We start from the raw sequence: 27,683 nt of genomic DNA, 5'->3' as shown, positions 1-27,683 counted from the left end.
TTATGCTCTTAAAAGAAAGCAACCAACTAAACCAAAATCCTCTATATTTGGACCAAATCTTCTCTTCCTTGGCATAAAGCCTTCCCTCTTAGCCGTCTGTTCACTCCCAGGTTCTAATACACATGCAAGAAAAATACTGAAGTAAAAACTGTGCAAGAACAGGGAGAGCTACAGTTTGCTCTGTAGGGTTCAAGGCTGAGAAGCTCTGATTTGCCTGAAATGAAAGGGAATTACTGGGTGTTTAGAATTTTTTTTTACATTTCAGAAAATTTTCTAAACTTAGATTGATAGCAATCTGACCGTATCTGCCTATTATACACAAACACACTCATACATAATGAGCTAAGAAATCATCTTTACCAGTGCTCAGAAGGGTTGAATAAAACCCGTCAATTTTTCCTTTACATCAGTAAATAAACCCAAGCATGCAACTACATTTTTATACAAAATTCTTCCTCTTTTTGCCAGCCTACCAGTGTTTGTCCTCTGCATATATCAGCAGAGCTGTAACCAACAGATCTTTCCCACTTGCCCACTTTCAGTTAGAGTTACTCAAAGAAGCAGAGAAGGGGAATGCATTATTTATTATATATTAATATATTAGTATTACACATTAGTGACAGGTATTGCATAGCTCTGTTCCAATTACAGTGATTGAGAAAGTTCCTGGTATCAAAGGTTATCAAATCAGTTAAACAGAATATATACTATATTCTATATATATATGCTATATACTTTAAAGCAACTGTTAATAGATTAAATATATATATGCTTGCATATATAGTATGTAAAAGTAGCTCTGTCTCTACCAGTATTTCTATAAGCAGTAGAAACAAGTAGAATCAAGGACTGGTAGGTATCCTATATTCATACACAGTCTGCAGTGAGCAATATGAAAATATGAAGTATTTTATGAGCAGTCTGTCAGGAATACTTATATAGCTTTGAAGTATATCTCATTTGCCTTTGTTATTAGAGAGGCCTATAAAATCCAGCGGGTGCTAATGCAGTGTGACATATTGTTGGATAATTTTTAAACACTTTTTAATGTCTGTGTGGTGCTTTATTCTTATAAAAGCCTTAGTAGACAGACAGGCCACAGCATCTCTGTGGCATAAAAATCTAATTCAAATGGAAGCTTTTATCAGTGCAACCATTCAGCATCCTCAGCGTACCTCTATTTAAAAGCTGCATGCTGTAGGTGTTCTGTGGGTGTCTGGACAAAGTCAAAGTTATCTAATCCTTGTTATTTTTATACACTCAGTCATTACTCATTTATTTTGATTTGGATTTGCCAGACTGATTGCACATAGAAATGTATTTAGAAGAACAGACTGAATGCAGAAATCTGGCTTTACCAGTGCAGCAGGCTTCCTTTTCAAAATTAGGTGCATGAAGGAAAATATACACGTGCATGCAAATGTATTAACTATATTCACAGCGGTGTCTTCCATGTCACAGCTCTGACCTTTTTGCTGCACAGCAGTATGAAGTGATAATAGCTGGTATGGATTAATCAATCACCTCTCTCCTCAGGGAACAGTGCTGCTTCCAGTCACAAGCACACTTGGATGAAAAGCATGTTTGTCTTCTCCCTCAAAGACCAAATCAATAAAAGGACCAATTTTTTAATATTTTTTTTTTTTTTTGGTAAGAGGAAGGAGGTGTAAAGGGTAGGAAAGCTGTGTGAGCCAAGAGATTGGGGCCAAGGTGAGGGTCTTCCTGTGCTTGATGGAAGCAGATGAGACAGCTCTCTCGCTGCCTTTAACAAGATACAGAGGTGTCTGAGGGGAGAATTTTAGCATGCAGGGCCAGACACAGCCTCGAAGTGGGATGTGGCGGCATCACTCATCAGCAACCTGTAGTAAGGGTACACATACCCAGTAGGTCTGTCTCCAGGTGCTAAGGTGTATTTGCTAAATTCACAACCTATGATAATTTGAGAGAACTTGTTAGTGTGCTCATATTCTGAGGTAGGCTCTGACCCTCTTCACAAAATCACATTGTTGCTGAGGCTGGGTGACACCTCTGGAGGTTGTCTAATCCAACCCCCTGTGCTCAGAGCAGCGTCAACTAGAGCAGGTTGCTCATAACTGTGTCCAGTTGGGCTTCAGGTATCTCCAAGGATGGAGACTCCACAACCACTCTGGGAAACCTGTTCCAGTGTTAAATCATCCATAGATTAAAAAAATATCTTCTTATGTTTGAATGGAATTTCCCATATTTCAGTTTGTGCCTGTTTGCCTATGTCCTTTTCCTGGACACCACTGAGAAAGTCTGGCTCCATCTTCTTTAATTCCACCATCAGGTAGTGATAGACATTAATAAGGTACACCTGAGCCTTCTCTTGTCTGGGCTGAACAGTCCCAGTCTCAGCTGCTTCTCTTATGACAGATGCTCCAGTCAGCGCTAATTCTTTTCATGGTCCTTTTCTACACTCACTCTAGTATGTCCATATCTCTCCTACTGGGGAGCCCAGTGCTGGACCCAGCACTCCAGCTATGTCTCACCAGTGCTGAGTAGAGAGGAAGGATCACCTCCCCCGGACCTGCTGGTGATGCAGTTCCTAATGCAGACAGGGATAGTGCTGGCTTTTTTGTCACAGCTGCTGGCTCATGTTTAACCTGCTGCCCACCAGGACCCCCAGGTCCTTCTCTGTAAAGCTTCTTTCCAGCTGGTCAATCCCCAGCCTTTTGTGGGCCGGGGGATTATTCCTCCCCATGTGCTGAACTTCCTGAAATTCCTGTGGGCCATTTCTCCAGCCCAGGTCCCTCTGAATGATAGCACAGTCCTCTGGTGTTTTAGCCACTGCTCCTGGTTTTATACAATCTATAAACTTGAGGACAATGCACTCTACCCATCATCCAGTGCAGTAATTTAGATGTTACATGATACTGTCCCTAGTATTGACCTCTGGGGTAGACCACTGTTGAGTGGTCTTCAGCTGGACTTCATGTCACTGATCACACCATGATGCCAGCAGTTCTGTCAGCTTTCAGTTCACCTCACTGTCCATTTATTTATCCTGTGCTTCATCAACTTATCTGCAAGAATATTATGAGAGACTGCCAAAGGCCTTGCTGAAGTGAAGATAAACAGCATCCAGAAACAGATAAGTGAGAAGCTCCACTCATCCACCAAGCCAGTCACATGCTTGTAGAAGGCTAACAGGTTCATCAGACATGACCATTTACCCCTTTGTAAATTCATGTTGACTACTGCCAATCACCTTCCTGTCCTTGATATGTTCAGAAATGGTTTCCAAGATTATTTGCTCCATTACCTTCCCACCAGCATGTAGTTCTCTGGATTCTCTTTCTTGACATTCCTGAAGAGGGGAGTGACATTTGCTTTCAAGTCCTCAAAATCTTCCCTGAACACCATGACCTTCCAAAGATAACTGAGAGTGGCTTTGCATTGGCATCACTGAGCCTCCTCTGTACTTATGGGTGCATCCCATCAGGTCCTGTGGACTTGTGTATCTCCAGTCTGTTTAAACATTCCCCAACTTGATCCTCCTTCAGCAAGGGTAAGTATTTCTTAACCCAGATTTTCCCATTGGTCTCCATTGAAGACCAAGACAAAGAAGGCACCTTGGCCTTTACCATGTTTTTTGTCACCAGATCACCTGCCTCGTTCAGTAGTGTGCCCATATTTTTTCTAATCTCTCTAATACACCGATAGAAGCCCTTCGTGTTACCTTTAGCAACCCTTGCTGGATTGAATTGCAGGTGGGCTTTGGTCTTCCTAACCTCATCCCTGAATGCTCATATGATTTCTCTACTTTCCTCCCTGGAGACTTGCTCCTGATTGCCATTGTTGTACACTTCCTTTTTATGTCTGAGTTATATCAGGAGCTCCTTGTTCATCCATGCAGGCCTCCTGCTGCCTTTGCTTGAGTTCCTGCTAGTTGGGATGAACTGTTCTTAAGTTTGAAGGAGATGATCCCTGAATATGAACCATCTCTCCTGGACCTCACTGCTCTGCAGGACTGTATCCCATGGGATCCTTCCAAGCAGATCACTGACTAGGCAAAAGTTTTCTTTCCTGTTGGGATCCTGCTTTTCTCCCTGCTCCCTTCTCTTTAGAGTCTGTACCCCACCATCTCATTATTAGAGGCAAGACTGCCCCTGACCTTCACATCTGTGATCAATCCTTCCTTCTTTTTAAGTATGTGGTCCAGCAGAGCTCCTCTCCTTGTCAGCTCCTTGATCACGCATGTTAGTAAGTGGTTATTAATGCACTCCAGAACCTTCCTGGATTACTTGTGCCCTGCTGTGTTGTCCCTCCAGCACATTGCGCCTGCCCCAAATATTGGGGTAAAGTTCTTTACTACTTTGAAGTAATAAAGTAATTAAAGTACTGTGTGAGCACCAGGGCCTGTGAGTGCAAAGCTTGTTCCTGTCGTCTAAAGAAGCCTCATCTACTTTTTCGGGACCAGGCAGTCTAATAGCAGACACCTACCACAATGTTACCCATCTTGGTCATGGTTTACTCTATAGTTTACTCTACGGAAGAAGGGCAGCACAGCCTTTGGCTGATACTATGCTTTCTGTGCTAGTAGAGAAACTACAGTCCTGTTAGTCCTCCCAACAAGACCAGTCCCTGGAATGGAAGGCTAATGCTTTCCCAGGCCTATAGAAGAATGTTCATGACATGGCATGCTGTTTGTGTGGTATTTGCTTTTCCCCTAGAGAAAAATAGTCACTGAAGCATTTTTTTCTTACACTTGTGTAATATAAATAAATATTTTTGGATGCAGGAAGCTAACCTTTCCCTAACCCTTGGGAGTTGGTGTCCAAACTTCCTTGGGTTTGCCAGAGTAATCAGAAAGGCAAACAAGCTGATGCATGAGCTAAACTCATTGACTGCATTCCTGCTTAGCTCTGCATTTTAACTGATTATGTATTTTGGGTCAGCAGATTTATAGAGTTCACACTTCATTATCCAACAAGCATAGAAAACTCAGAAGTGATCTAAGTAGTACAGATCTTTCTGCAGTTTCTGGTTTATTCCTGGATGGGTCATAAAGCTTTAAAATGCAGTGAAAGTTAATCAACACAGATTTCTGCTAACAACTTAAGTTGTCCTTTGCTTGTAAGTTAGCATGGAAAAAGGAGATGACGGGTAGTTGGTTTCCATCTTCTCTCTTGGAAGTGGTGTGACTGACCCCCCACAGTTGGGGAGCACTTCAATGCTTTTGAAGGCACAGATCAGGACTAGATAAGTGACAGAAAGATGAAAAATACTTTTCTTTTGCCAACATAAGTCATTCCCACACTTTTCTTTGGGATAGACATCTGATCACAGATGATTTGTCTTCAGTCATCAAATTCTCCCTAGGCAAATGTGGTCTGGTCCTGAAACTGAAACTGTACCCTCTAGGTTTCAAAGTGGCCATTTGCCAAGTTCAGAAACACATATCTTCCATCTGGCCAAAGATTTTTCATTGTGTTCTTCTTTTATATCAGTTTACATTTGTGGGAACTGTTACAAGCAAAATATGAAATATAAGCAGTGAATGCATCTTTTGCAATAAGCATAAACAGAAACTAAGGCAAAACCAAACAGTGCCAATTACTTTTCCTTTATGCCTTCATTTCTTCATTATTCTTTGATTTGCTTTTGGGGTTTGAAATGTGGGTAGTAATTGGAATGCTTAAAGTATTAGCTATTTTACTTTGTTTTCACAATGGACATTGTTGAAATATTTTAAAAAGAAAATCCCATATCTTGAAGACAAATAGCAAAGTAATTCTTTGTGCTAGGTAAGAAACTGTACCATGAAAAAGAGTGACTGGACCATTCTCATAGAGACTATTATTTGACATCAGGCAAGAAAGTGATTAAATGCCAGGGGTGAGGTCTTCTTAAAAGAGGCAACTGGTACAGAGAAAATTAAATGACACTCATAGTTTAGTGATGGAGTGAGAAAGGAAAATGTAACCCTGAGGAGAACCATTCTTGAAAGAAAGCCAAAACAGGGGGGTGTGAGCCACTTACCCAAGTGTCTGCATTGGCTTCAGCTCCACAGAGCTGTAAGCATCTGGCATGGGGATGTGGGACGTGGTGCCTTCATGCTTCCTCCAGACTGAGTACTTTTTTGGCTGTTTTTTCTTTTTGCAGGAACCCCGGCCTTTGTATAACAAAAGGTGCCAGTTTTATTCAAGTGGAATAGGATTCCTATATGATGCCTACCAGACAGAGGTAAACAAACTCACCTCATATGTTCATTTCTCCTGTGCTTTGAGGGGCTGGGGAGGAGGGAGGCAGGTGTTTGAGAGCGTGTCTCTGCATGTAGGTGATGGGTTGATAGAAACCCAACTGATTTTTCTTGCACAAGTGACTCCTCACAGCCTCTGGTGATTGCAAATCATTACAAGTAGTGAGGTTTTGAGTCATCATCAGTGTTTCTATCCAGTACATTACTCTGGGTCTGGAATGATTCCTAGACCATCCATGCTGTATAATAGCTGTCTGGAATGTATTTGTCACATTGGCCTCCTTCTCTAAAGAGGTTTTTGTAGACTTCAAGTGACATAGGAAATATCTAAATGAATGCATTTGCATTGCCCAGAAGACTTCAAATCTTCTCTGTATTTATCCAGCACACGCCAAGAATGTCAGTGGTTTGAATGCAGCTTTTTTATTATTTCAATGACATTAACATGGTCGGAAAAGTGCCCATACCCAGATGGCTAGCCTCCTGAGAAGTTCAGATTTAGTTTCTTTTCCTATTTTTCATTTTATTATTGTGGTAAATTTGTGGGAGTGAGAAGAAAATCAAGGAGAGCGGGATTGAGAACAGCTAAACAGTGGTATAACTTACAAGAAGCCAGATGTCCTTCATCACCATTCCTCCCGTGGTTAAGAAAAGGTGTATGGAGAATGTTACTATTAACAATTCTAGACAGTTTAGCAAAGTGTATTACCAGGTTAAGCAGTTAATGCATCTTATATCTTGCTGCTAGGGCACTCCATTGTTGGTTCCAGAAAATGTATGGCAAAAATATTTCACTGACCTCCTTGCATAAAGACCTACCCAGACAAACATATGATCTGTGAAAACACCCTTTCCTGTAAGTTTTACTCCATCCTGTTCTAAAGTGTGCATGCACACTCAGACACAGACATGGCCTGAGAAATGCTTCTGATTCCTGTAATAAGCGTGTAGCTGGCATCACGCTGACCACAAGACCCTGCAGGTGACCCCAGCCTCAGGCTTTTGGCCAGACAGGTTTCCCCAACTCTGCAGATTCTGGGAATGTCTAAAAGTTGGGCCACCCACAGCTCCTTGCTCCATTCTGCCAAAACCCCTCTATGTTTTAAAAGTGTAGTTAGTTTGTAATAACATTCTTGTCTGGTTGTCCACTGATCTAAAGTCAGCATGTGCTAATTCAGAGTTAATGATCTGTGGCATCTGAACTTGGCTTTTGCTTTTCCAAAGTTAGCCAGCTAGTGAGCAGGGGACATGCTCTGTATGCCAGGTGAACACCTAAATAGGAAGGCAGATTATTTACTTACTGAGTGTGAGTTTCCTTTTGATTGCCATCTCTAGCCTGTGAGTGGTCTCCAGCTCATGTAGTTTGCCTGTTTCAGTTTTTCTCTTTGCTCAAAGCAGAAAAAAAATTATTTTCTTGCAATTACCAAGAGGTGAGAACATTTTATCGAGACAAGCAGAAGCAGCCAGAACATGAAAAAGCTAAATGTCTGGCCACTGCAATGAAATAATAGATCTTGACATGCAGAATAGCCACAAATGGCCTGTTTCCACCACCTTTGCTCACACCACACAGTAATTTGTTTATTTTCATTTATTCACTGTTCTCTTAGAAAGGAGTGTCTTGCTCTTTGCATGTTTTAAAAATGCAGTGATAAAAATAGACAACTACAGTAACTCTCTTGGCCAATAATATAATAAGTCTTGTAGCCTAGAAGCAGCTAAAAACATGTTTAAGATTTTGAGACTCCCTCCTTTGTACTTCTAGCTTTCTAGAGTAATAAGGAGTAAACTGGTCTTATTGATGCTTGAAGAGGTGAAAAATACTTTTATTTCCTATTTCAGAGGTGATCCCCAAAGCCAAGCATCAGAACAAACCACCTCTTTAGCTCTCTGGTCTTTAGCATGTGTGATAGGAAAAGGGTATTTTAACTATGTAGGTCCTAGCTGTTTTGACTGCATACAGGGGGTCAAACCCAAAGTCTTAAGTTCCAGTCGGTGCAAATGGCATCCCAACAAAAGGGCTGTGGTAGCAGATGCATTGTCACACTCTGCTCCAGGATTGGTTTTCAAACTGCTTTGGGAAGTATCCAGGTGTGATGTTTTGTTCACTTCTGAGCTGGATTTTGATTAAGCCAACGCAGGTGTTGACAGCAGCGCACTCTTCTGCAGTAAATCGCAGCCCAGGCTGAGGACGGCTGCAGCTGAATGTGACTTCAGGTCAACAGGGCCCCTCCATGAAATTCCAGTAAGTTTAGACACAACAGAACAAGACTGATGAAATGAGGTCCTATCTCAGAATGAGATACTCTTGTGACAAGTGGGATGTGTCTGTATCAAGTGAGCTCCATTTCCAGATTGCAACCTCGACTGAGACCATGTTTTTGTAATCTAATTTCCATTTTGGGTTAGAATTGCTGATTTATATGAGACACTAACCATAGGTATGGCCTTCTCCTGGGCAGCAAAGCAATCCCAAGGCTTCATTTTAACTCCCTTTTAACTTTAGCTTTGTCACTGAACTTCCACTGCTCAAGCAAATCCTGCTAAGGACAAGTGTGACAAGTGTGACACCAGCTGGAAGATGAACTTATTCTGGTGCTGTGTACTTTTAAGTCTTTCCCTTTTGCTGGGAACAAACAAATGAGTTGTACAGACTCATCAACAGTGGCAGTTTTCACACTAAAAAGGATGCACAAATCCAGAACTCAGGAGCTGAGAAACATCTGGTTTAACATCTCCTGTGGAGACTATCCCACAAACTAATACATTCACGGCTAAGCAGAATTGTCTGATGGAAGCTTTTCAAAAGCAGGCATGTATTCCTAAGCATGCTCCTTCTACTTTTTCATCATGAGGAATTTTCCATTCAATAATGTATTTTATTTGCATTTTGAAAACAAAATACTTCTCAGTGGTTACAGTATATTTTTTTATAGCAAAACAAAAAATATATAAAGAATGTATTTTCTGACCTGCTAGCTTTTCAAACCTGAGAGTTCTCCAGGATTTCAAAGTCATTAAGCTAAAAATCTCAGGAAAAAAAGCCTTACATATGAAATATTTCCATTGGTCTGTAGAGCCAAATAGAAGTGATTAATGCTTACCCCACCTGAGTTTTTAAAATGATTTCTTGTCTGGATGGAGAGTGGCTTATGTGTGCCTACCTTTATTGTTCTAACATCTGTCCACCCCTACAATTCCTGCTTACATAAATAAACCTCTTCAGTTTTCTATTCAAGAGCCTGCAGTAAATGGTACTTATTTGCTGGAGTGCTTGGATCTTTTCTGAGCGGTTTTGTCTGTGGGTTTGGAGATTGTTCTTCTTGTTGTTGTTCCTAATTATTTCTTTCTTCAAGAGGGCATTACTGAAAGGAAAGATCTCCCATTTATTGGAAGCTGTTCAGATAAATTGGCTTCTTTGCCCACTTCCCCACTGTAATGGAGTAGTATTCTTATCCACTTCAGTGACTTGCTGTGGGGTGCCTCTCAAGATCCATGGTCTCTGTGTCACAGCCTTAGGGATCTACATCTCACAGCTCTAGACTCTGGGTCTCAGAACAGTAGCACCATGCAGTGCAGCAAAATGCTTGAAAACTCCGGCGGCCCCAGCTGCAGGTTGGTGCTGTGGGCCTGGGCTCCATTAGTGTAAATGCCCCAAATGACTCAGGGATGTCCTTCTGCCCTGCAGTCGTGGGTTTGGAAATCTCAGGATCTTTCTGCACAATAGTAAATAAAACTTGATGCTACAGTAGCTGCTTCTTTGGGGTCAGTAGGATGATTCACATATTGCAATGAAATGCTGAGAATAAAAGTCAGTCTTTTCTTTTTTGGCAGGTCACATGTTATACCTTAAACAGCAAGTGCCAGCTGAAAGTAAAGAGTAACACATGCTATTGCTGTGACCTGTACAACTGCGAGAAGTAAGTACCTGTGTGCAATGGACTCTGAGAGATCCTTGGTTGTTTGTCCCTCTTCTTAAATGATGGGGTTGAGGGGATGCCCTTAGGCCTGGAGAAGCAACACAAGGGGCTTGTATGCTGAGCAATCCAGTTCCTCTGCAACTGAAGTCCTGATGCCAGCAGAGAAGAGGTCAGGGGTTGCATATTAGTATTGGCATTATTTCAGTTTCTATTTCTTCAAATATGTACACAACCGCTTTGCTGTGTGATCAGAATTGACCACTCAGTCATTGCCCTGTCAAGATTTACTGTTGATCTTGCAATGCAATTTTCCCACTAGATTTAATGACTCCTTTTTTTTTTTTTTTTTTGCTACCAAACCAGGGCAAACAAAATGAATAAGAACATAGGTGCCCTTGAGCAGAGATCATGTTGTAGGCATATACAGAGCTCTTTTGTTAGCAACAGCCTCTGTAGGCATGGGATTTTGCTAAATTGTCATAGGATAGATACAGAGAGTCCTGTGTTTTCTGAAGCTGTCTGTTTGACTGCATCATTACATGATGAAGCATGAGATGTCAGAAGATAAGAGAGGGAATGTCTGTATATGCTTGTGAAGATCACCTGAAGATTAGCACAGGGTTGCCATGTAGCTGTTTACCAGGAGTAAGAAAGGTAGTTAGGAAAACTACATCACAGAAAAGTCCAAGGGTTTATAATGTGGAAGACAGATGAAATGAACTTGAACAACTGACTGGCCACCTGGCACATAGATTTCAGCCACAAGCAGCATCATGTCTTGCCACATAGAAGACACTGAGGAGAACTTCCCTTCCTTTCCCTTCCCTTCCCTTCCCTTCCCTTCCCTTCCCTTCCCTTCCCTTCCCTTCCCTTCCCTTCCCTTCCCTTCCCTTCCCTTCCCTTCCCTTCCCTTCCCTTCCCTTCCCTTCCCTTCCCTTCCCTTCCCTCCCCTTCCCTCCCCTTCCCCTCCCCTGCAGACCCTTCCCTAACCACCATCCCCACTGCTGCCCTATGTGCTTCGGCTGGAGGAACAGAAAAGTGGTTTCCACCATAACCTGATGGCAATTTCATAACAGTGCAAAATCAGACTTGGCATTTAAAACCTCTTTCAAACTTAAATAGCTGCTTTAGGAGCTCATTAGTGGGCATTAAGGCAGGTACTGGAAAGAACTGCAGGAAACTGTGGTTTCATATTTTGCAGTGGGATATTTCTGACTTTCGGCAAGACAATGATGATTGATTTCACAACATGCCTGATTTACAATAACCAGTGCAGTGTAGAAATATAAACAAAAAAAATTTCTGGATAGTACAATGCATAGTTTAAAGGCACACTTTATACTGTTGCATCTGTTAATTTGGAACCACAGACACCATAAACAAATGTAGCCAGCTGGCAAAATCTCTCTTCCTGTGGTTGAATTAATGCTTAAGCAACTTGTCTTCCCCAGTGCTAGAGATGCCAGCAGATTTCCAGGTGAGCTGGGAAAAAAAGCAGTGCTAAGCATGCTTTAGCTGGCAATGCAGCATCCATATGCCAGGACTGTGCCTGGGTTCGGAGACCCTCAGAAAAAAAAAAAAAGTCCCTGCTGGTGCACAACATCGATCAGCCAAACTAGAGTTGATATTAGTTGGACCACAAGTTTAATGCTGCCATTAGCAGAGCCATTTTCTGTCTATGGTATTCTCCAGTTCATCTGAGCAGCATTTGGTGGGAACATGGATGAATTATTTTGCCAAAGAGAAAAGTAATCAAGAGGGATTCAAATCATCTGGTGATCTGTATTATGTGCAAAACCATTCCCACAGCAGTGACGTTGTCTGCATTCCCTTTCAGTTCAGAGCAGTCTGCCAGCTACTATGAATTTCATGGCGTGAGCAGCTGTCAGGATGTGGTTCACCTGTATAGGCTGCTGTGGTCTTCCACAGTCCTCAACATCATCGGGTTGTTTCTGGGGATTATTACGGCAGCCATTCTAGGGGCATTTAAAGACATGGTAAGGCTCAGTCTTTTGCCTTCTGTGAAGATTTCTGTGCTTGTTGATGTTACCAGGTGAGTTAAAACCAGGGAAGCATTAAGTGTATGAAGGAGGCATTTTAAACATGTTTCCTGTGTGATCTGGGAGTCTGGAGTCATCTCTTTGGGCTAAGCTGTTGCCAGCTGCTCACAGCTAAGTAGGTCAAGCCTGGTGAAATACATTAATGGAAGGGAAAAAACAGGTTTCTGTGTGAACAGATGTTGGCAATTCACCTAGTGGCATCTTTTTTTTTCTCCTAATTTGACACTGAACATGGGGGCCAGCACGGAGTTCCAGGATGCTAGTTTCAAGCTAACATGTAAAACTCAAGTCCTAGGTGTGACTATTTAACTTATGTAGTTCTTTTCCAAAGAATGGGGATTAACTCTGAAGTACCAGTCAAGTTTTTATGTAAACAGTTGTACTCAGGTCACATGAAATTCCTCTTTTGTTTCACTAAGGAATGCTACCCTCTAACTGCTCCCTGTGCCACACCACCACGTTGTGCTGATGTGCACCACTGCATTTGGAAGAGGCTGTGTGCTAGGAGGGATTCTGTAACACGGTGCCTCATCTGCCTACATTTTCTGACATGTTAAAAGGGTGAAGTAGCTGTTCCTGGAATTATCACTGACAGTGGTTCTGTTTGTGGTGCCTAAAGACCAACCAAGTGGCTCAGAAGAGTAGGTGGTCCAGGCCCCAAGAGCTTCCAAACTAAATGGGCAGAGGCAGGAGGAGGGAGGTGAAATGCAGGAGCTGAAAGGAGGTGTGATAGCAGCACAGGTGGTCTTAGATACATGATGTTTCTGGTGACTATTCCAGAGGAGAAAACTAAATAGAAAGATGGGTGAAAGGAAGAGAGGGATGGAGCAGGGAAGAGAAAGCAAGAGAGACAGGTGGGCAGACTAGAGGGAAGGGGCTGCTCACAGCTGGCAGACAGTGAGCAAGGACCCAGTCAGACTGGAGGCTATACAGGCTCTGCTCTGACCACCCAGCATCTCTTAGCAAGCATGTCCAGGCTCTCTATAACATGTGTTGGGTGCTTAAAACCATACAAATTATTTGAAATTCACCTTTGTTAAGAGTTGCAAAATGTTTGCTGGAAATATTCCTCTCTCTAGCTTAAGGCAGACAAGCCCACTGAGCCTTCACATTTAAGAAGTGTGCAGCTGAGCTGTCCTTTATGAGGGGACTCTTGCAAGGAGTTCACAACAAATTGCAGCCAGCCAGTAAAAAGTTGCGGCTACCAGACAGGAGAGAGTGGAAGTAGCTTTCCCAGCTTAATTCCTCCCCTCCCTGTGAGAGAAGCAGTGGCAGAGTGATAGCAGAAACAGCTACAGTGGGAAACAAGGGAAAGAGTGCCTATATGAGGATGGGAAGGCAGACATCATCTACAGTAAGTCCTTGGTAGAGCACTGCAGCTTTCCAGTGCTGCTAAATATTTTCCCCTAGCGGATGGGTGCAAGAGCCTCCACCATCGGCAGCTGTGGGAGTTGCTAGTTCTCCCCTAAAATGAGGAAGGGTACAGAGAACCAGCCTAAGAGTCCACCTAGTCATCTTGCACAAAGCGGGGCTTACATAGGATTTGGGCTGATGTTTCAAGGCAGGGTGAGATCCAGCCCAGGCACACCTCTGTGCTGCACAGGGCCCACCGCTGCACTGTTCACAGGGGACAGCCAAGGAGATGCTCCTGGGAGAATTGGGGTCTCCATGACCTGTCACTTTCCCTTTCTGGGAGGCAGAACCTGCACCAAGGTCTGGGACCTCTGACTGGGTAGCATAAAGACACGCTAGGAAATCGCAGCAGCCGTGGACATGCAGCTTCTCCTCAGGCTTGGCTGGAGCAAGTCTGTCTGGGCTCCAGCTAAAAACCTGATCTGAATAAGCTCTTTCGTGTTTTCTCTGCAGTGGGAGTGGAAAAAACCCACCTCACTAGCTTAAGGGAAAGATGAGTTTGCGTCAGTTACCTCAGCACACGAGCCATGCTATGCTTGTGAAAGTGTTACTAAAGCAGCAATCCAAAATGCAAGGACCACTCCTTGCTCCTGCCTGTGCTTTTTCAGGGTCCTTTCGAGTGACACACCAGACCTGGTTTGCTAATCTGCTGCTCACTTTCGTTACAAAAGGGTAGCTCTTGGGGAAAGATAGGGGCCAAGAAAACATCAAGCAGAAGAGGGACAGAAAAGGGCATTGGGCTGAATTAAGGAAAAACTTCAAAATCAGTGGGAGAACAATTTTCTTTCTTTTGGGATGTCACCTTCCCACAGAAATGCTCACTGGCATTTTGCAGGGAGAGCTGAATTGCCTCAGGGCATTTCTCTGAGGTTGACTTCCAGAAAACACTGGGCCAGGTTGACTAGTCAAACAAAAAACATCATGCTTATCTCCGGAGAGTGTCGGCAGCCAAAACATGTTGCAAAGGGGAGAGTCTGCAAAACAGTGCCCTTGCCTCTAAACCCATGACATTTCCTGGACAGAAAAAAAGAAGTGTTGTTTTGTTTTTTGTGGATTTTCTTTCTTGTGACAAATTCCTTGCAGACCCTGGCATACTCCCTGTGGTTTTGCTGCCTGCCAGACGGCCTTGCTGGCTCAGTGGGAAATATTTCATCCTCTCCTGACCACCAAGGTGTCAGCTCTCAGTGGCCTCTGTATCACCCATGGGGCCATCCTCTGTGATCTGCTGGGTGCTGGGGAAGCTGCAGTGGTTATGACAGTACCCTGCTTTTCAGATCTACAGTGTACTTGGATATAGGATGCCAGCTAGGCAGTTACCTTAAGTCACCTTTAACAAAAAGCAGATGAAGATATAATGTAAATTATATCTTAATGTAAATTATATAATGTATGTATTTGGAGTATCCAAAGTGATAAAACGCTGTGATTATTTCTTAGAGAAGACAGAAGTAAAGTAATGCATGGAAAACTTTACTTGCTGGTATTAAGAGCTGATCTAGAAACAATCTTCCCTGCCCTGTATTCATCTGATGACTTGTAGATGTTTTCCTGACACACCTTGCCAAGGAATCCGCCTGCCCTGAGTTTAGCCTTGCATTAATCAGAATCACTGATGGTCCTGGGGGGAGTTGTTGACTTTTTTTTTTTTTCAGTTATTCTCCTTGGAGTCCTCAAGGGAATCTGAACAGATTAAATAACATTCCCTTATGCCCTCTCCTCTTCCCTCACCCTTCTCTAAATAGGAAAAGAAAATGAACCCTAATTACTGAGCTACTTGTCATGCGTTCATGTCTTAGCACTTGTGCAACTAAAGGTAAAGTCTGACATTAAAAGTAGTCGTAGCTCAGAAATAAATGCTTTGGCAGGTCTGTATCAGATCCGTGAGCTGTCCTGCCTTGCTCTGCAGCCACATGGCCCAGCACACAGCCAGCAGCAGCTTGCGTGGCCAGGTGAGGGGCAGCCAAAGAGCCCCTCCAGCCACCGCCGGCTTTCCCCACACTCCCTGACTCAAAGTGCCAGCATGGCACTGGCAGCAAACCCTGAGCAGTTCACAGTTTCTTATCTCTTTGGCTTGGGTGGTGTTTCAGTTTAAACCGCCTCCACCCACCTATTTTATGTGACTAATTTAACATAGTGTCATTACTGGAATACTTGATAAAAGCATTTAACCAGTTTCTGTACCTGCAAATCGTTGCTGGCTCCAGGCTGAGATCAGATAGCCTGATAACAAGGTACTTTGATGAGTGGATTTGGGGTGGATAACTCCTCAAAACTGTCTTCTATAACTGTTTAGATGTTCAGTCTTATCAACTGGAGAGCCTTGCTGCTACAGATGGTGAAATGCTGGGGTTTCAACCCCAAGCCCCAAATTAAGGTTGACATATGGGTGATTCTCACAGCCCTTCCCAAAGAGGGGGTGAGTTTGCCTTTGGGCTTCCCTCCAGGGTGCGGCCGGCCTGGCAGGGAGAGCCATTGGGTAAATGAGCCCCAGGTGTCTGCATTGAGTAACCAAGGGTCAGGTGTCCCACTGAGGGATAAAAGCTGGGACCACTTGCAGGCAGGGGCAGTGTCTGTCTGTGAGGTGGATGCCCTGTGCAGAGAGTTCCCTGTTGGGGAAGGCCCTCCTGCCTCCCTGGGACTGAGCTCCAGTCAGGTCTGGCTTTGTAAATGTGGGCTGTGTAGAGATTCAGTATGTGGCTTTCTTGGTCTTATATATTTGGCTTGTTGACTCAGTTGTCTCCTGTCCTTTCTATGAGAGACTGCATGTCACCATTTATTCTACCTATTGCTGGTCGTGTGGTGTCGTTGTTGGGGTCAGTGGGATTGATGTCAATTATGTATAATCTGACTTGTTTGTACCCCCAGCACTCACCCTTTTGTGTCAAATACAATCTGGTTATTGGTTCATCTTTATGCTGGCTGTGTCCTTTATGCTAGGCCTAATAATTGGCAAAATAGATGGAGAGAGCTGAGAGGGTTAGATGGGGCTTTGAGCAGTCTGATCCGATAGAAAGTGTCCCTGCCCATAGCAGGGAGGTTGGAACTAGACAGTCTTTAAGGTCCTTCCAACCCAAACTGTTCTATGATTTTAGATTCCTGGGAGAAGGACAGCAGCACCCAAAGGGACCTACACCAGAAAGTTGATGACAGATGCAGAACAGGCATCTGTTGGGCAAAACAAGGGTTTCTTGCTGCATTTACATCCACAGCCAGAAGGGTCTGATCATGCCAGGGCCTCCCTTCTCTGAGGAAGAGCACACTCTGTGGCCCCAAACCATTGCATCAGAGGCAAGCTGGTTAGCTGCTTCTCATTACTCCTGTCTGAAAGGTAGCATCTTGCCATTTTTCCCCACCATAACCACCCAGCAGGAAGGAGGTGTTCTGAGGAGAGTGCCTTGAATATGAAAGATATGTTGTCTCCCATGAAATGGGCTCTCTGATTTTGCGCCCAAACTTCCCCTTCGCCAGCTCCTGGGGTGCTAAGTTTCTCCAGAGAGCAAAGGCCTAGGTTGTCAGGTAACCTCATGTCATACATCAGTGACTTAGACAACGTTTTCCTTGTACAAACACAATCAATATACCTCTTTCTCAATCACAGAGAGATCTCATACTGTCTCCAGAGGATGCAGTGGTTTATGCCTCTCACTGATAAATCTGAAAGGAAATGCCAAAAAAAAATCCTGGCTGCTTCTTTCAGCATTTGTCTGGCAACCACTGTATTTTATTATTTCAGTGAAAAGAAAATTCTGTGCTCTCATATAGAGGAATCTGCTAATAAAAACAAAGAGAAAAGAAACCACTGGATTTGTCTCACTTTGCAGAGCAGAGGGACTTGAAAATCTTTCACAGAACTCTGCTGTCCTTCACAAATGGTTAAACAGCACAGTGTTTTGGGATTTAATACAAGCACCCTTTCACATTTAGCTTTTGTATTGTTTTTTTTTTTGTCTCTCCAATTGTATTAGCTGGCTTAATATGAACTATTACTTCTTCCTGCAAACCTCATCTCACATTGCAGTTAAGGAACATGCCAATAAAGCCACGGGATATGATGAAGGATTTTATGCAGTAGGAATGAGATATGCATGTAGGGGATGGTATTGGACAGCCAGCAGCAAACTACATTTCACAGGTGAGAGGGAACTGTGAAAGAATAGCAAGTGGTCTGCACAGGGAGAAATTTGTAGATCTGTGTGGGAAAGCAGAGAGAAAAGACATGAGGCCATCAGTTAGTTGTTATTGGAAAGAGTCTGCAGCAAATTGTGAAGAACTGGGTGTTGGGTGCTGGAGTGAGTAAGAAGAGGGGGTCAAAGCTGTATGCTGTGCTCATCAGGGTATCTCAGGTCTGGAGACCTGCCAGTGCTTCTGTAACTGGTGCTAGGGAAGCATCCGCAGTCTTCTTCCAAGGGAAGAAGGCTAAAGTAGCTGTGTACTTCTGGTCAGAAAATTCACTCCAGATACACCCTCCTCTCATTCTGTCTGTTTTTGCTGTAGTATCACTATTGTGTTGGAAAATAGGAAGTTGTTAAATTGCATAGTTGATTGTGTTAGGGCCAGTTTCTGCTCCAGTCCCCTCTGCGCTGTACTGATATATTGTTGTCTTTTGTGCTCAACAGGTACCTCTGACACAAATTGCTTTCAGTGCTGCACCTCCTCCTCAGATCCTGTACAATCCTGCCCAGCAGATCCTGACATACGCTGGGTTCTGTCCTTCTGCAGCAACTATTTCTACCTATCCATCCTACCCATTACCTCTTCAGGTACAGTACAAAATGGCACCCTTCATACTCCATCAGAAAAGCATAAACTGCAGTGGTAGATCTTAGCTCCTGGGGGGTTGAAATGAGGCAGTGAAGTTGGATCCCAACTCACAGACTAGTCCCTGGGATGACTTAGTCTGGACCTAGTTCTCAAGTCTGTTCTTGGGTCTCAGCCTTTCTCTGATTGTCCTTTGGTCTCTGTCTGCTGACCAGGAATCCCAGTGTGGGATTACAGCTGTGCCACAGTTGTCACGAAGGTGAACACATCTCCCATTTTGGGCAAGATAAAGCCACAGCAGAGGCACTGGGGAAGCCAAAGGAAGCATCTGATACGCATAGGATTTGGCAGAAAAGTTTACACACCTTAGCCCACCTTACTCTTAATATGGAGATAAGTAGATTAGGACACATCAGATGGAAAGGATGCAAGAAAGGAGAGGAAGTAACAGGTCTGTGAAACTGAGTGATATGGAAAGGATTGTGGATGGATATTTGTGATAACTTCAAAATTTTGGTTGCCCCAGTAAAGCTATTAGGTAGCAAGATAAGCCAGAAATAGGAAGGTTTTTTACACACCAGAGAAGATTCATATGCCACAGGATGTTGTGGAAGAGTATAAATGAGGGTTTAGGAACATCAGCTGCTGTTAAATACTGGGATGTCACTATCAGCCCAGCAGGTTCCCAAATGGCTGCCTGCCATAAGAACCAACAGGGGCTCACTAGAAGATGAAGCCCTTTTTCTTTCAGCTTCCTGTAAGCATACAGGCCACCACTGGGAGACAGGTACAGAGATGCTATGGCAGTTGGTGGAGGTTGATGAGCTTTACTGACCAGAGGCAGCTGGCCTGAAGGTGGGAGAGAAAGCTGATGGAGGTGCAGCTTTCTTCACTTGCAGGAGGGAGGGATACAGTGTGAGCTGAGTCAATGCTGCTTTGCCTCCTTCAGAAGGATGAGGTGCAAGTCATGATCCAAGCTTGTGCTGCATCCAGCTAGAGCTGGCCTGGAAAATGCAGGGAGTGGTGCTGAGGGTGGTGGTTGTTTGGTTTGGGGTTTTTTTGCCCTAGAGTGAGATGAAGAACATAGGGTGAGCTAGTAAATAACAATGTACTGAGACCCTTGGAGCAATCATAGGAGTTTCTAGATTTTTTTTTTAGAGCACAGTAAGACTACTTTGTTCTGTCCAACGGCTTGCTATACTTTGGCTGCGTAGTGCTAGACCAGTGGGTACCACAAGTTTTGCAATACTATAATATATATTTAATTGAAAACATGCATGTTTAGCATGAACTAGCTGTGGACTAGCTCCCCACAGCCTTCTGGGCTACATCTGTTCAGGGCCAGTAAGGTACCAGGCACAAGTACTGGGACATGATGATCATCCACACCAGTGAATTGTTAGCATGCTCCTGGTATGGGTTTGGCCCAGACCACTTAACAGTCTCCCAGCAACACCCAGGAAGGGGTCAAAAGATGGCAAGGGCAGTGGACTGTTTCCAGTAGGTAGGGTGCTTACTGACACTCACACTAGTTTGGTGGTAAGAGTTCAGTCGTAGGGATGTGATATGTGCTGTGCCAGTTGGCTTCACAGCCAGAGAACAGTCCTTGGCACACTTATTAACATAAATGGGGCCAGGCACTTTCTGTAACCATGGGCTGAGAGGGGAAAAAAGAACATGTCTTTTTGTTTGCTTTTAGCTGAAAAGCTGTGCCGTTCTGCAGAATTTACTTAGCACGTAGCCAAGAGCAGGGAGAGAAGGGAATAAAAACAGATGAAAAAGCATTTCAGCTAAAAAGATGCATGCAAGTAGTCAGAGGATCAATTGTAACTGTTCAGTCCTGTGTCCAGTGAGAAACAAATACATCATATTCACCCCAAATTCTTAACTTCATTCCAAAACAAATACATTTTTTTTCCTAGATTTCTAATTTTTCTAAGTGTGTTGATTTGTATTCTCTCTCCATAATATTCAGAGGCAGACATCACCAGCTGTCCCCAAGCCAGGAGAAGTTAGCAAGAAACACTGGGCTCCAAAAGGGAAAGCGCTTAATCCTTTTCCTGGAAAAAAAAAAAAGAAAAAGCAAAAAAAAAGCTGCCTTCCTGCATGTATGAGCTCATTATGTTGTAATTTGGAGAGAAGTAATTTCTGCATCAGTGTATGAGTTAAGAATCATAATAAACTTGCTCAAAGCTACAAATGGTGAATGTTAGAAGAAGGCCTGATCAGTAACAGATTGAAGCTTAACTGTCATCTGCTTCCATTATTTGAGGGCTGTGGGCTGAATTCATAGGGCTGGAGGTCTTCATGACCCATCTGAGTGCTCCAAGCAGTCTCCAGCTGCTGGATTCAGGCCTTCACAAGCCTTGCTTAGCTGGTCCTCGTCCTTAAGGCAATTACAGGCCCTGGGTCTAAACGCAGGGGCTGTTGGCATGTAGGAATCTAGAGCTGCCTGATAATGAGATCAGGTAGCCACCTGGCCCCTGCTGTCACTCCAGGAGGGCTTGGGTCCTGTAGTCCTTGTGTCACATCTGTGTGGATGTCTGGGATATCCCATGGCATCCCAAAAGGGCTGGATGCTTATATGTCAGCAACTGAATTGAGCTGTAGCTATCCATAGTGTAGAAGACCCTGCCTGAGCTGGCCTACCCTTTAGAGTCCACAGAGAACGCCACATGTGGATTAGCTCAGGCTAAAGATTTATGATGTAAATGCTATGAATGCACCCTAAAGGCCTTTCCACTGACTAGGGGTGTGATTCAGTTTCCACATGTCACTGTGCCTTGTGCTTAGATACCTGTGTTGTGAGCTTTCAACTGAGGCTGAACCTTGTATCCTAGGGTTGAAGTTCAGCTGCCTAAAGATACAGTGTCTGAGATGGCCTGATGTTTGCAAGACAGGCATACAGGGCTGGCCGATGTAAGCCAAGATCTACATGAGACTCACACATATTTCTGGAGCAGAGGGTGCCCTTGGGCATCTCAAAAAGCATAATATTTTGCTTCCACAGAGACCAAGATCCCCAGGACACACCTCTCTTCTTAGCGTTCCATTTGGCTCACCAAAGCTTGGCTAAATGCTGTTCCTAAGCCCCTTGAATTGACATTGTCCTGCGCCTGCCTCCAGTTGGGGAATGGTCACACATGTGGTGCTTCAATACAACAAAAGGAGCAAAACCTTCTTTAGCTAAGAGTTAGGGGGGAAACAAAAGTGGATTGATGCCAGTCAATGAAGTGAAGCAGTTAGCAATCAATTATGAACTAGTAACTCCATTTTGAACTCTCACCTCAACCAGAGGAAATCCTCAGCCATAGTTTCTCCTTCTGGGAAAACATCCCACCTTAGGTTAGTCTGGCATGTGACATGCCTAGACTAAGTGCTGCCCCCACTCACATGGACTGGAGCTCCATTAGCTCAAAGGATACTAACCTGAGTTCACCTGTGGCTCCCACCACTGAGCAGACTTATTTCTAGGCCCCTGCTGAATTCAGTATCTCACTGAAAAAATGCTTGCTGGAGTGGCAAACAAAGTCTTTTTAAAAAGTCACAACCTGAGCTGATGGTAAATCCTCCTCAGTTCACCTCATGCTTCCTTGTCCACAACCAAACATCAACCAAATATAAAAATAAAGGGTGATAACAGGAATGCATTTTGACAAGGATTGTAACTAGCATTTCTTTTGTTTACTGTGGCATGTGCAGTTCAGTCACAACTAGTCTTGATAACAGGCCTGCCAACTGGTCAGGTAAATGATTAGCTGTGCAGGGACTGGTGGTGATGACAGCAGTAAGGGTTGTGCCAATCATTCCTGCCAGAGGAGAACTCATTACAGAAGCAATTCCAGGCAAACAGATGGAAACGGTGGCTGCAGTTTGAGGGGGGAAGGAGGCAACAACTCCAAAAAAAACCCAAAAAAACAACACAAACCACCCAAAACCACAACAACTAAGTTTGGAGCTGATCTAGCTAGCAGGTCTGTCAGTATACCTGCACTGCCTCCTGGAGAGTTAATCAACCTTCCTGTCAGGTCATCCCCATTCTCACTTACTAAGTCACCCTGAGGTACAAATGCAGGACAGCATTCTCCTTGCCATGGGGTTTTGACCCAGGGCAGGAGCCCCTGGAGAAGCCAGGCACTGTGGTGTGGGATCTGCCCAGCCCTGGGCAGCTCTGCAATGCAAGTGCCAGCCCTGGTACTGGCCTTCTAGATGGTGACTATTAATTTTCTTAGCAGCAGGGAGCAGCGTTTACTCACCTGGATTTTCATTTCCCTTGAAACAAATCCATGATTACTATTTTTTGGTTTGTTTTATTTTTTAAATTCCAGGCTCTTTAGGCCTTAACCTGAGGGGAGCTGAGCACAACTCTTCTGCTGAAGCCCATGTGCTGGCATATGAGTGGAGGGGTGAAATCCTGATCCTCTTGAAATCAGGGACAAAACCTGGTTTAAAGCAGTGGTAGGATTTGATCCAGAACATTAGTCTCTATATGCATTCTTTTATTTTATCAAACTCTGCTTGTTCCTGAACATGGGCTGCTTCCTAAGGCCACTCTATTTTTCATGCCTCTTTAAGCCAAAGCCCCATTATAGCTGAGACAGTCAAAGTGAAGGACTTACAGGGAGACACATGCCTACCTGTAAAATTTTCTCTGCATTTGGCACAGGAGTAAGACCTGACATTTATGCAAGTGTTATAACTGAGATCCGTTCAATCTGAGAGAATTTAAATTACACAGTGATGCCTGGAAACGAGCAGCTACACATAACCTAATCAGCCAGTCAGGTGCAGCACATCAGCCAGGAAGCCAGAGCATCCTACCTGTCTGTGTAATGTCTATTAAAAATGACTTGGGTTACAGATGGAATCTGTCTTGTTTCACAGGATACCATCATTGCTATACTTAAGCAGGTGCTTTAAAACTAAAGTGAGCGTTGTGCTGCAGTGCATGGGAAACTTAATCGTGGGACTTATTATATAACACTTACATGGCAAACAACACAGAGCTGCAAATGGGGTTGTAATCTTTTACTGAAGAAGGTATTTTTCTTTATCTGTATACAGCCTGCCAGCAATTTTCCAGGAACATCATCTACTGACATTTCCTTATCAGAAGAAACTCAGCCTCCATCTCAGTCCAGCTCCAGCTATGGTCTTCCCCCCAATGCTCCAGCCCTCTATACACCGACTTACTTCTTGCCTGGAGAGAAGCCTCCACCATATGCACCATAGAACAAATAATTTATTTTAGGTAGCTGGTAGACTTCTAAGAAACCTCTGGAAACTGTGCTGTGCAGACACTAGACTTCCCAACAAACCCACCGCAGAGTGTGTTACGACCACTCCGCTTTTACCCACATCTCAACTGTGAGCAGAGCAGAACCCTGGAAATGTACAGGCAGGCACATCACCAGTGGGGTGACCAGTCACCACCCAGTTTGCTTGCAGTCAAGTGCAGCGTTGCTCTCTGGCTACCATAAGCATGAGATGCTTTCTTCTCGGTACACTGCGGAATGAATTTTCTTCAAGAGGAGAAATGAAGAAAACACTCTGGATAGGTGTTCTGCTTTCATAAACCAATATAGAGGAGTTTTAGCCTGTCTTGTCTGAGTGGGTAGTCAGGAGCTCTCGAGTCAATTGTTTTGGGTAGGAAGAGATCAGATGTTTGTTTGCTTGTAGTATTTATTTAATAACCCTTCTTGGTGAAAGTGTTCTACCAGTGAAAAAAGTGTGGCAATTATTTTACAATAAAACTGACTGTGTATATTTATACCGTACCTAAGACTGTGTATATTTGTAAGGACACAAAACCACAAGAACAGAGGAATATTTCCCTCTTTCAAGTTTCAAATAGAAAGATTAATTTTATTGGGACTATTTTATCCAGACTTTGTGCCAGTCTAGTCTGTGTAGTAAAACATCATGTCAGTGTGCTAAAGATGCAATTTTCAGACAGGTATTTTAAACTGCACTTTAGTGTTTGAATTAATTCCTTTCTAGTCAAAAGAGGACCACAATCAAAACCACTCTATGTTAAACCCCAGTTATTTATTTTTAAACTGATGAAGACCTAATCCAGGCATTTTACAATGACTGAAACAGAATGGATGAAGGGTCATAATTCCTTCATATTTTAAAAATTTATTTTCTCCTATTGTATAGAGACAAAAATACACTGACAAAGCTAAGCAGCAATACCTGTAGCAGTGCCACTGACAGGAGCAGTCTTGTCCCTGTTGTGTGCACTCTGCCCCCTTGTTGTACATCACATTAGCTGGGTTCCCTCTTAGCACGACTACCACATTTTGGGGAAGGAGTGGCTACACCAGCATGAAAACCCACCAGACTGCTGCATCCTTTCACTGTATTTTGCTCCTACAGGAAGGGTGGTGCTGCTGCTTGTTCTATAGATCTTACAGTCTAGACAGCAATGAAGCTATAGAAATTTCCTGAAAGGCCAACGAGAAAAGCAGTGGGAAGGAAGGTATTTCTCATTAACTTTTTAAGCAGCTGCTTCGTATTATGAAAATATTTTAAAACCCTGTATAAACAAAACCAGCCTACTTGACAGTCTCCTTTGAGAGGAAGTGACACCATCATACCAGCCGAAAATAGAACAAAGAATGATCATCCTTTTACATAATACTTTCCACAAATTTCTGTTAATTCATGTGTTGTACCTCTGTGTATAAAAAGCAGATTCAGTGCTACTTCATATAAGATCAGAGGCTAGTTTATATGGGACACAAAAGCCATATTTTGTTCAATTCAGGTTTTTCTGAGATGCAGTTATAGGCCAGTGATGTTAATATCAATGACAAGGTGCCTTACATGTATTGCTGACAAGATGAGTTACATGAACCTGGTTGAGAGAAACAAAGTCAGAGCGGAGACCATTATTTTTCTTTTAAACATTAATTTAACACATCCAGACCCCTTAGTTCTTATGCAAATGCATGCTGTGAGGAGCACAATCACCCTGATCATGAAATAAGTAGAACTACACATTCACTTCTTTTTACTTGCTATGAATACTACCAGGGGACCACCTGGGTTCATTCTGGGGACTCAAAGCCCAAAATAGACCTGCTCCCTTTGAGTTGAGCACCTAGACTGCTTACAGAACAAAAAGTAAATCCGTGTTTCTCTCGTGTTGAAGCACAGTGACTGAGGAGGAATGAAGGAAAGTTTCTCCCTTCTTTCCTCTTTTAAATTGTATATAGAAGCAGCTACCTCTTCCTCCAGGGTGGTACTGCTGTAGGGTATTAAAAACAATCCAGATTGAGACAAAAGAACCCCACTTTTCTGTCATTCTCCAGACTTACAAATTCTGGGGTTTTATTCTTCTAAACCACATTTTGGGTCAGGGTGCATTGTGGTCTAAGCAAAATATCTTCACATACGTGCACACATATGCAAAGCCCTGGAGAAATTTTTCCTCTGAATTAGATTGGTTTAGAAAACAGAATTATAGTCTTGTTCACATAATATTAAGATGAAACTGCAGAGTGCCATACTGTACCACAGGATTCACGTTTCCAGGATCCAAAATAATTCTGGCCTCATAAATAGTACCACTTACGTTAACACAAAGGTCAGACATGTTTGTGAGTCATTTATGCCACATGGTAGGGTTTTTTGTGAACTACCACAGAAATGATACAAAATGCCAGACACAAGACTATTTTGCTAATATGTTTCCATTGAAAAGAACAAAGTAAAACAGGGTTTGTTGCGTCCACTTAGTTTAAAAAATAGGTGTCTTCCAAGTCCGAGCTGTTTTCATTAGAACTACTCCAAGTTAAAAGAAGAGGAGATGGTAAAGGTTTGGTAAAGGACTAAAGTAACCATGAAAAACACACAGGAAACAAAAACTACAGTGTGGAAGTGCTATTAACCACAGCATCCTCAGAATTCCCAGCTCTATCCGGAGATACTGAAGTTTCTTGGGTTTTCCATTATATCATAAGTCGATACAGAGTCACCAACTCTAAGAGAAGGTAGTCTCAGGAATAACGTGGTTTCCCTTGCTCAGTTACAAAAAGCAAAAACGTAGAACTACTTCTGGGTTTTCCTATCCATGCACACCCCACCAATAAGTTATTTCTGTCTAGTGAACAACTATCCTTTCAAACTTGCATCTGGTCACACCTGAGTGTAAAGTCTTTTAACAGGTCCTTCTGTAAGTGTAAATGAGTATGTTGGTTGTAAGTGATAAACCTCTGGCCTTTTCTGCCCTATTGCATTAGGGCTGACTGATATGGTCACAATACAGAGCTATGATGTCATGCTGTCTAATGGCTAATAGACTAACTTCCTCTTCTCTGCTAAAGAAAGCAGGGATCCTTACCAGGAAATATGTTTGGGATAGCCTTCCTCATCTTCCATCCTTTCCTCTTGAACAGTTAGATCTCCACAGCTTGGTCACAGATGTGGTCCCATCTATGGATTATTAGGCTAATCTATCATCTCTGTATTTGATTAGGAAAACATGATGTAGAATGACCAGGAACAATTTATAAAAGACCTTGTAGAATTGGACCTTTTCCATGTTAACCCTCTGAAGCATGGGGTAACCTTAGCCACCCAGTATTTGGATTTCCACCACAGCATATACCTATCTTTCTCAGTTTGTTAATCTGATGCAAGACAAAGACCAAATAAAGCAAAATTTAAGTGACTCAATGCAGGCTATGCGAAGCCCACCCCAACTTCACAAGGATAGTTTTAAAGTTGAATGTACTTTATGGCTCTACAACCTCTTATGCGTAACCCCTCACATATATTCTCACCACACTGCAATTCAGCCTGGCTAACTCTCACAGTTTCAAACCTCTCTGCTCCCACTAGTCTCACAGTGAATGAGCCAACCTGAAAATGAAGCAGCAAAAATATGTCATTGCCAGATAATATTCCCCAATTCTTGACACCTCATCATTTGCTTCAGCTGTTATTGACATAAAAGCCATGTGGCTTTTAATTTATTGAGTCTTTTCTTCTGTTTCCTGCTGACCCACCTTTGTTTTCCATTTTTTGTTGACCAAGAGTTTTTCTAAAGGTCATGGCTGAGTCCTTCTATCTGTGGTACCAGAAAGAGAAACTCTAGCAGTAAGAATAGCAGCAACCATTTGCTCTCCAGCCCAGGACATATACAATACTGACATAAGCACATAAAACCCCCCATCTCCAAACTTACACCACCAACACCACCCCCCCACCCCCACCCCACCCCCGTAGTGTAATCTTCACATCAGGCATAGCCTGAGTCATTATGTCCAAATAACAGAATACAGCATAATCTCATTACAG

General features: G+C 43.2%; 1 protein-coding gene across 1 annotated transcript in view; it reads left to right on the top strand.

Annotated features, from left to right (window-relative positions):
• Positions 1-24,138, top strand: part of TMEM255B (transmembrane protein 255B) — a 74,660-nt gene extending 50,522 nt beyond the window's left edge. Inside the window, exons 5-9 of the mRNA XM_074930569.1 lie at positions 6,127-6,207; positions 10,058-10,143; positions 11,981-12,140; positions 18,233-18,376; positions 23,439-24,138. Of these exons, the coding sequence (XP_074786670.1) occupies positions 6,127-6,207; positions 10,058-10,143; positions 11,981-12,140; positions 18,233-18,376; positions 23,439-23,606 (639 nt within the window). The 3' untranslated portion in view covers positions 23,607-24,138. The remainder of the gene's footprint in view (positions 1-6,126; positions 6,208-10,057; positions 10,144-11,980; positions 12,141-18,232; positions 18,377-23,438) is intronic.
• The last annotated feature ends 3,545 nt before the right edge of the window (positions 24,139-27,683 follow it).

This window comes from Athene noctua, chromosome 1 (genome assembly GCF_965140245.1).
Source record: "Athene noctua chromosome 1, bAthNoc1.hap1.1, whole genome shotgun sequence".
In the NCBI taxonomy this organism is placed as follows: Eukaryota; Metazoa; Chordata; class Aves; order Strigiformes; family Strigidae; genus Athene; species Athene noctua.
The sequence above is the reverse complement of the archived record's forward strand: the minus strand, read 5'-3'. Positions and strand labels throughout refer to the sequence as shown.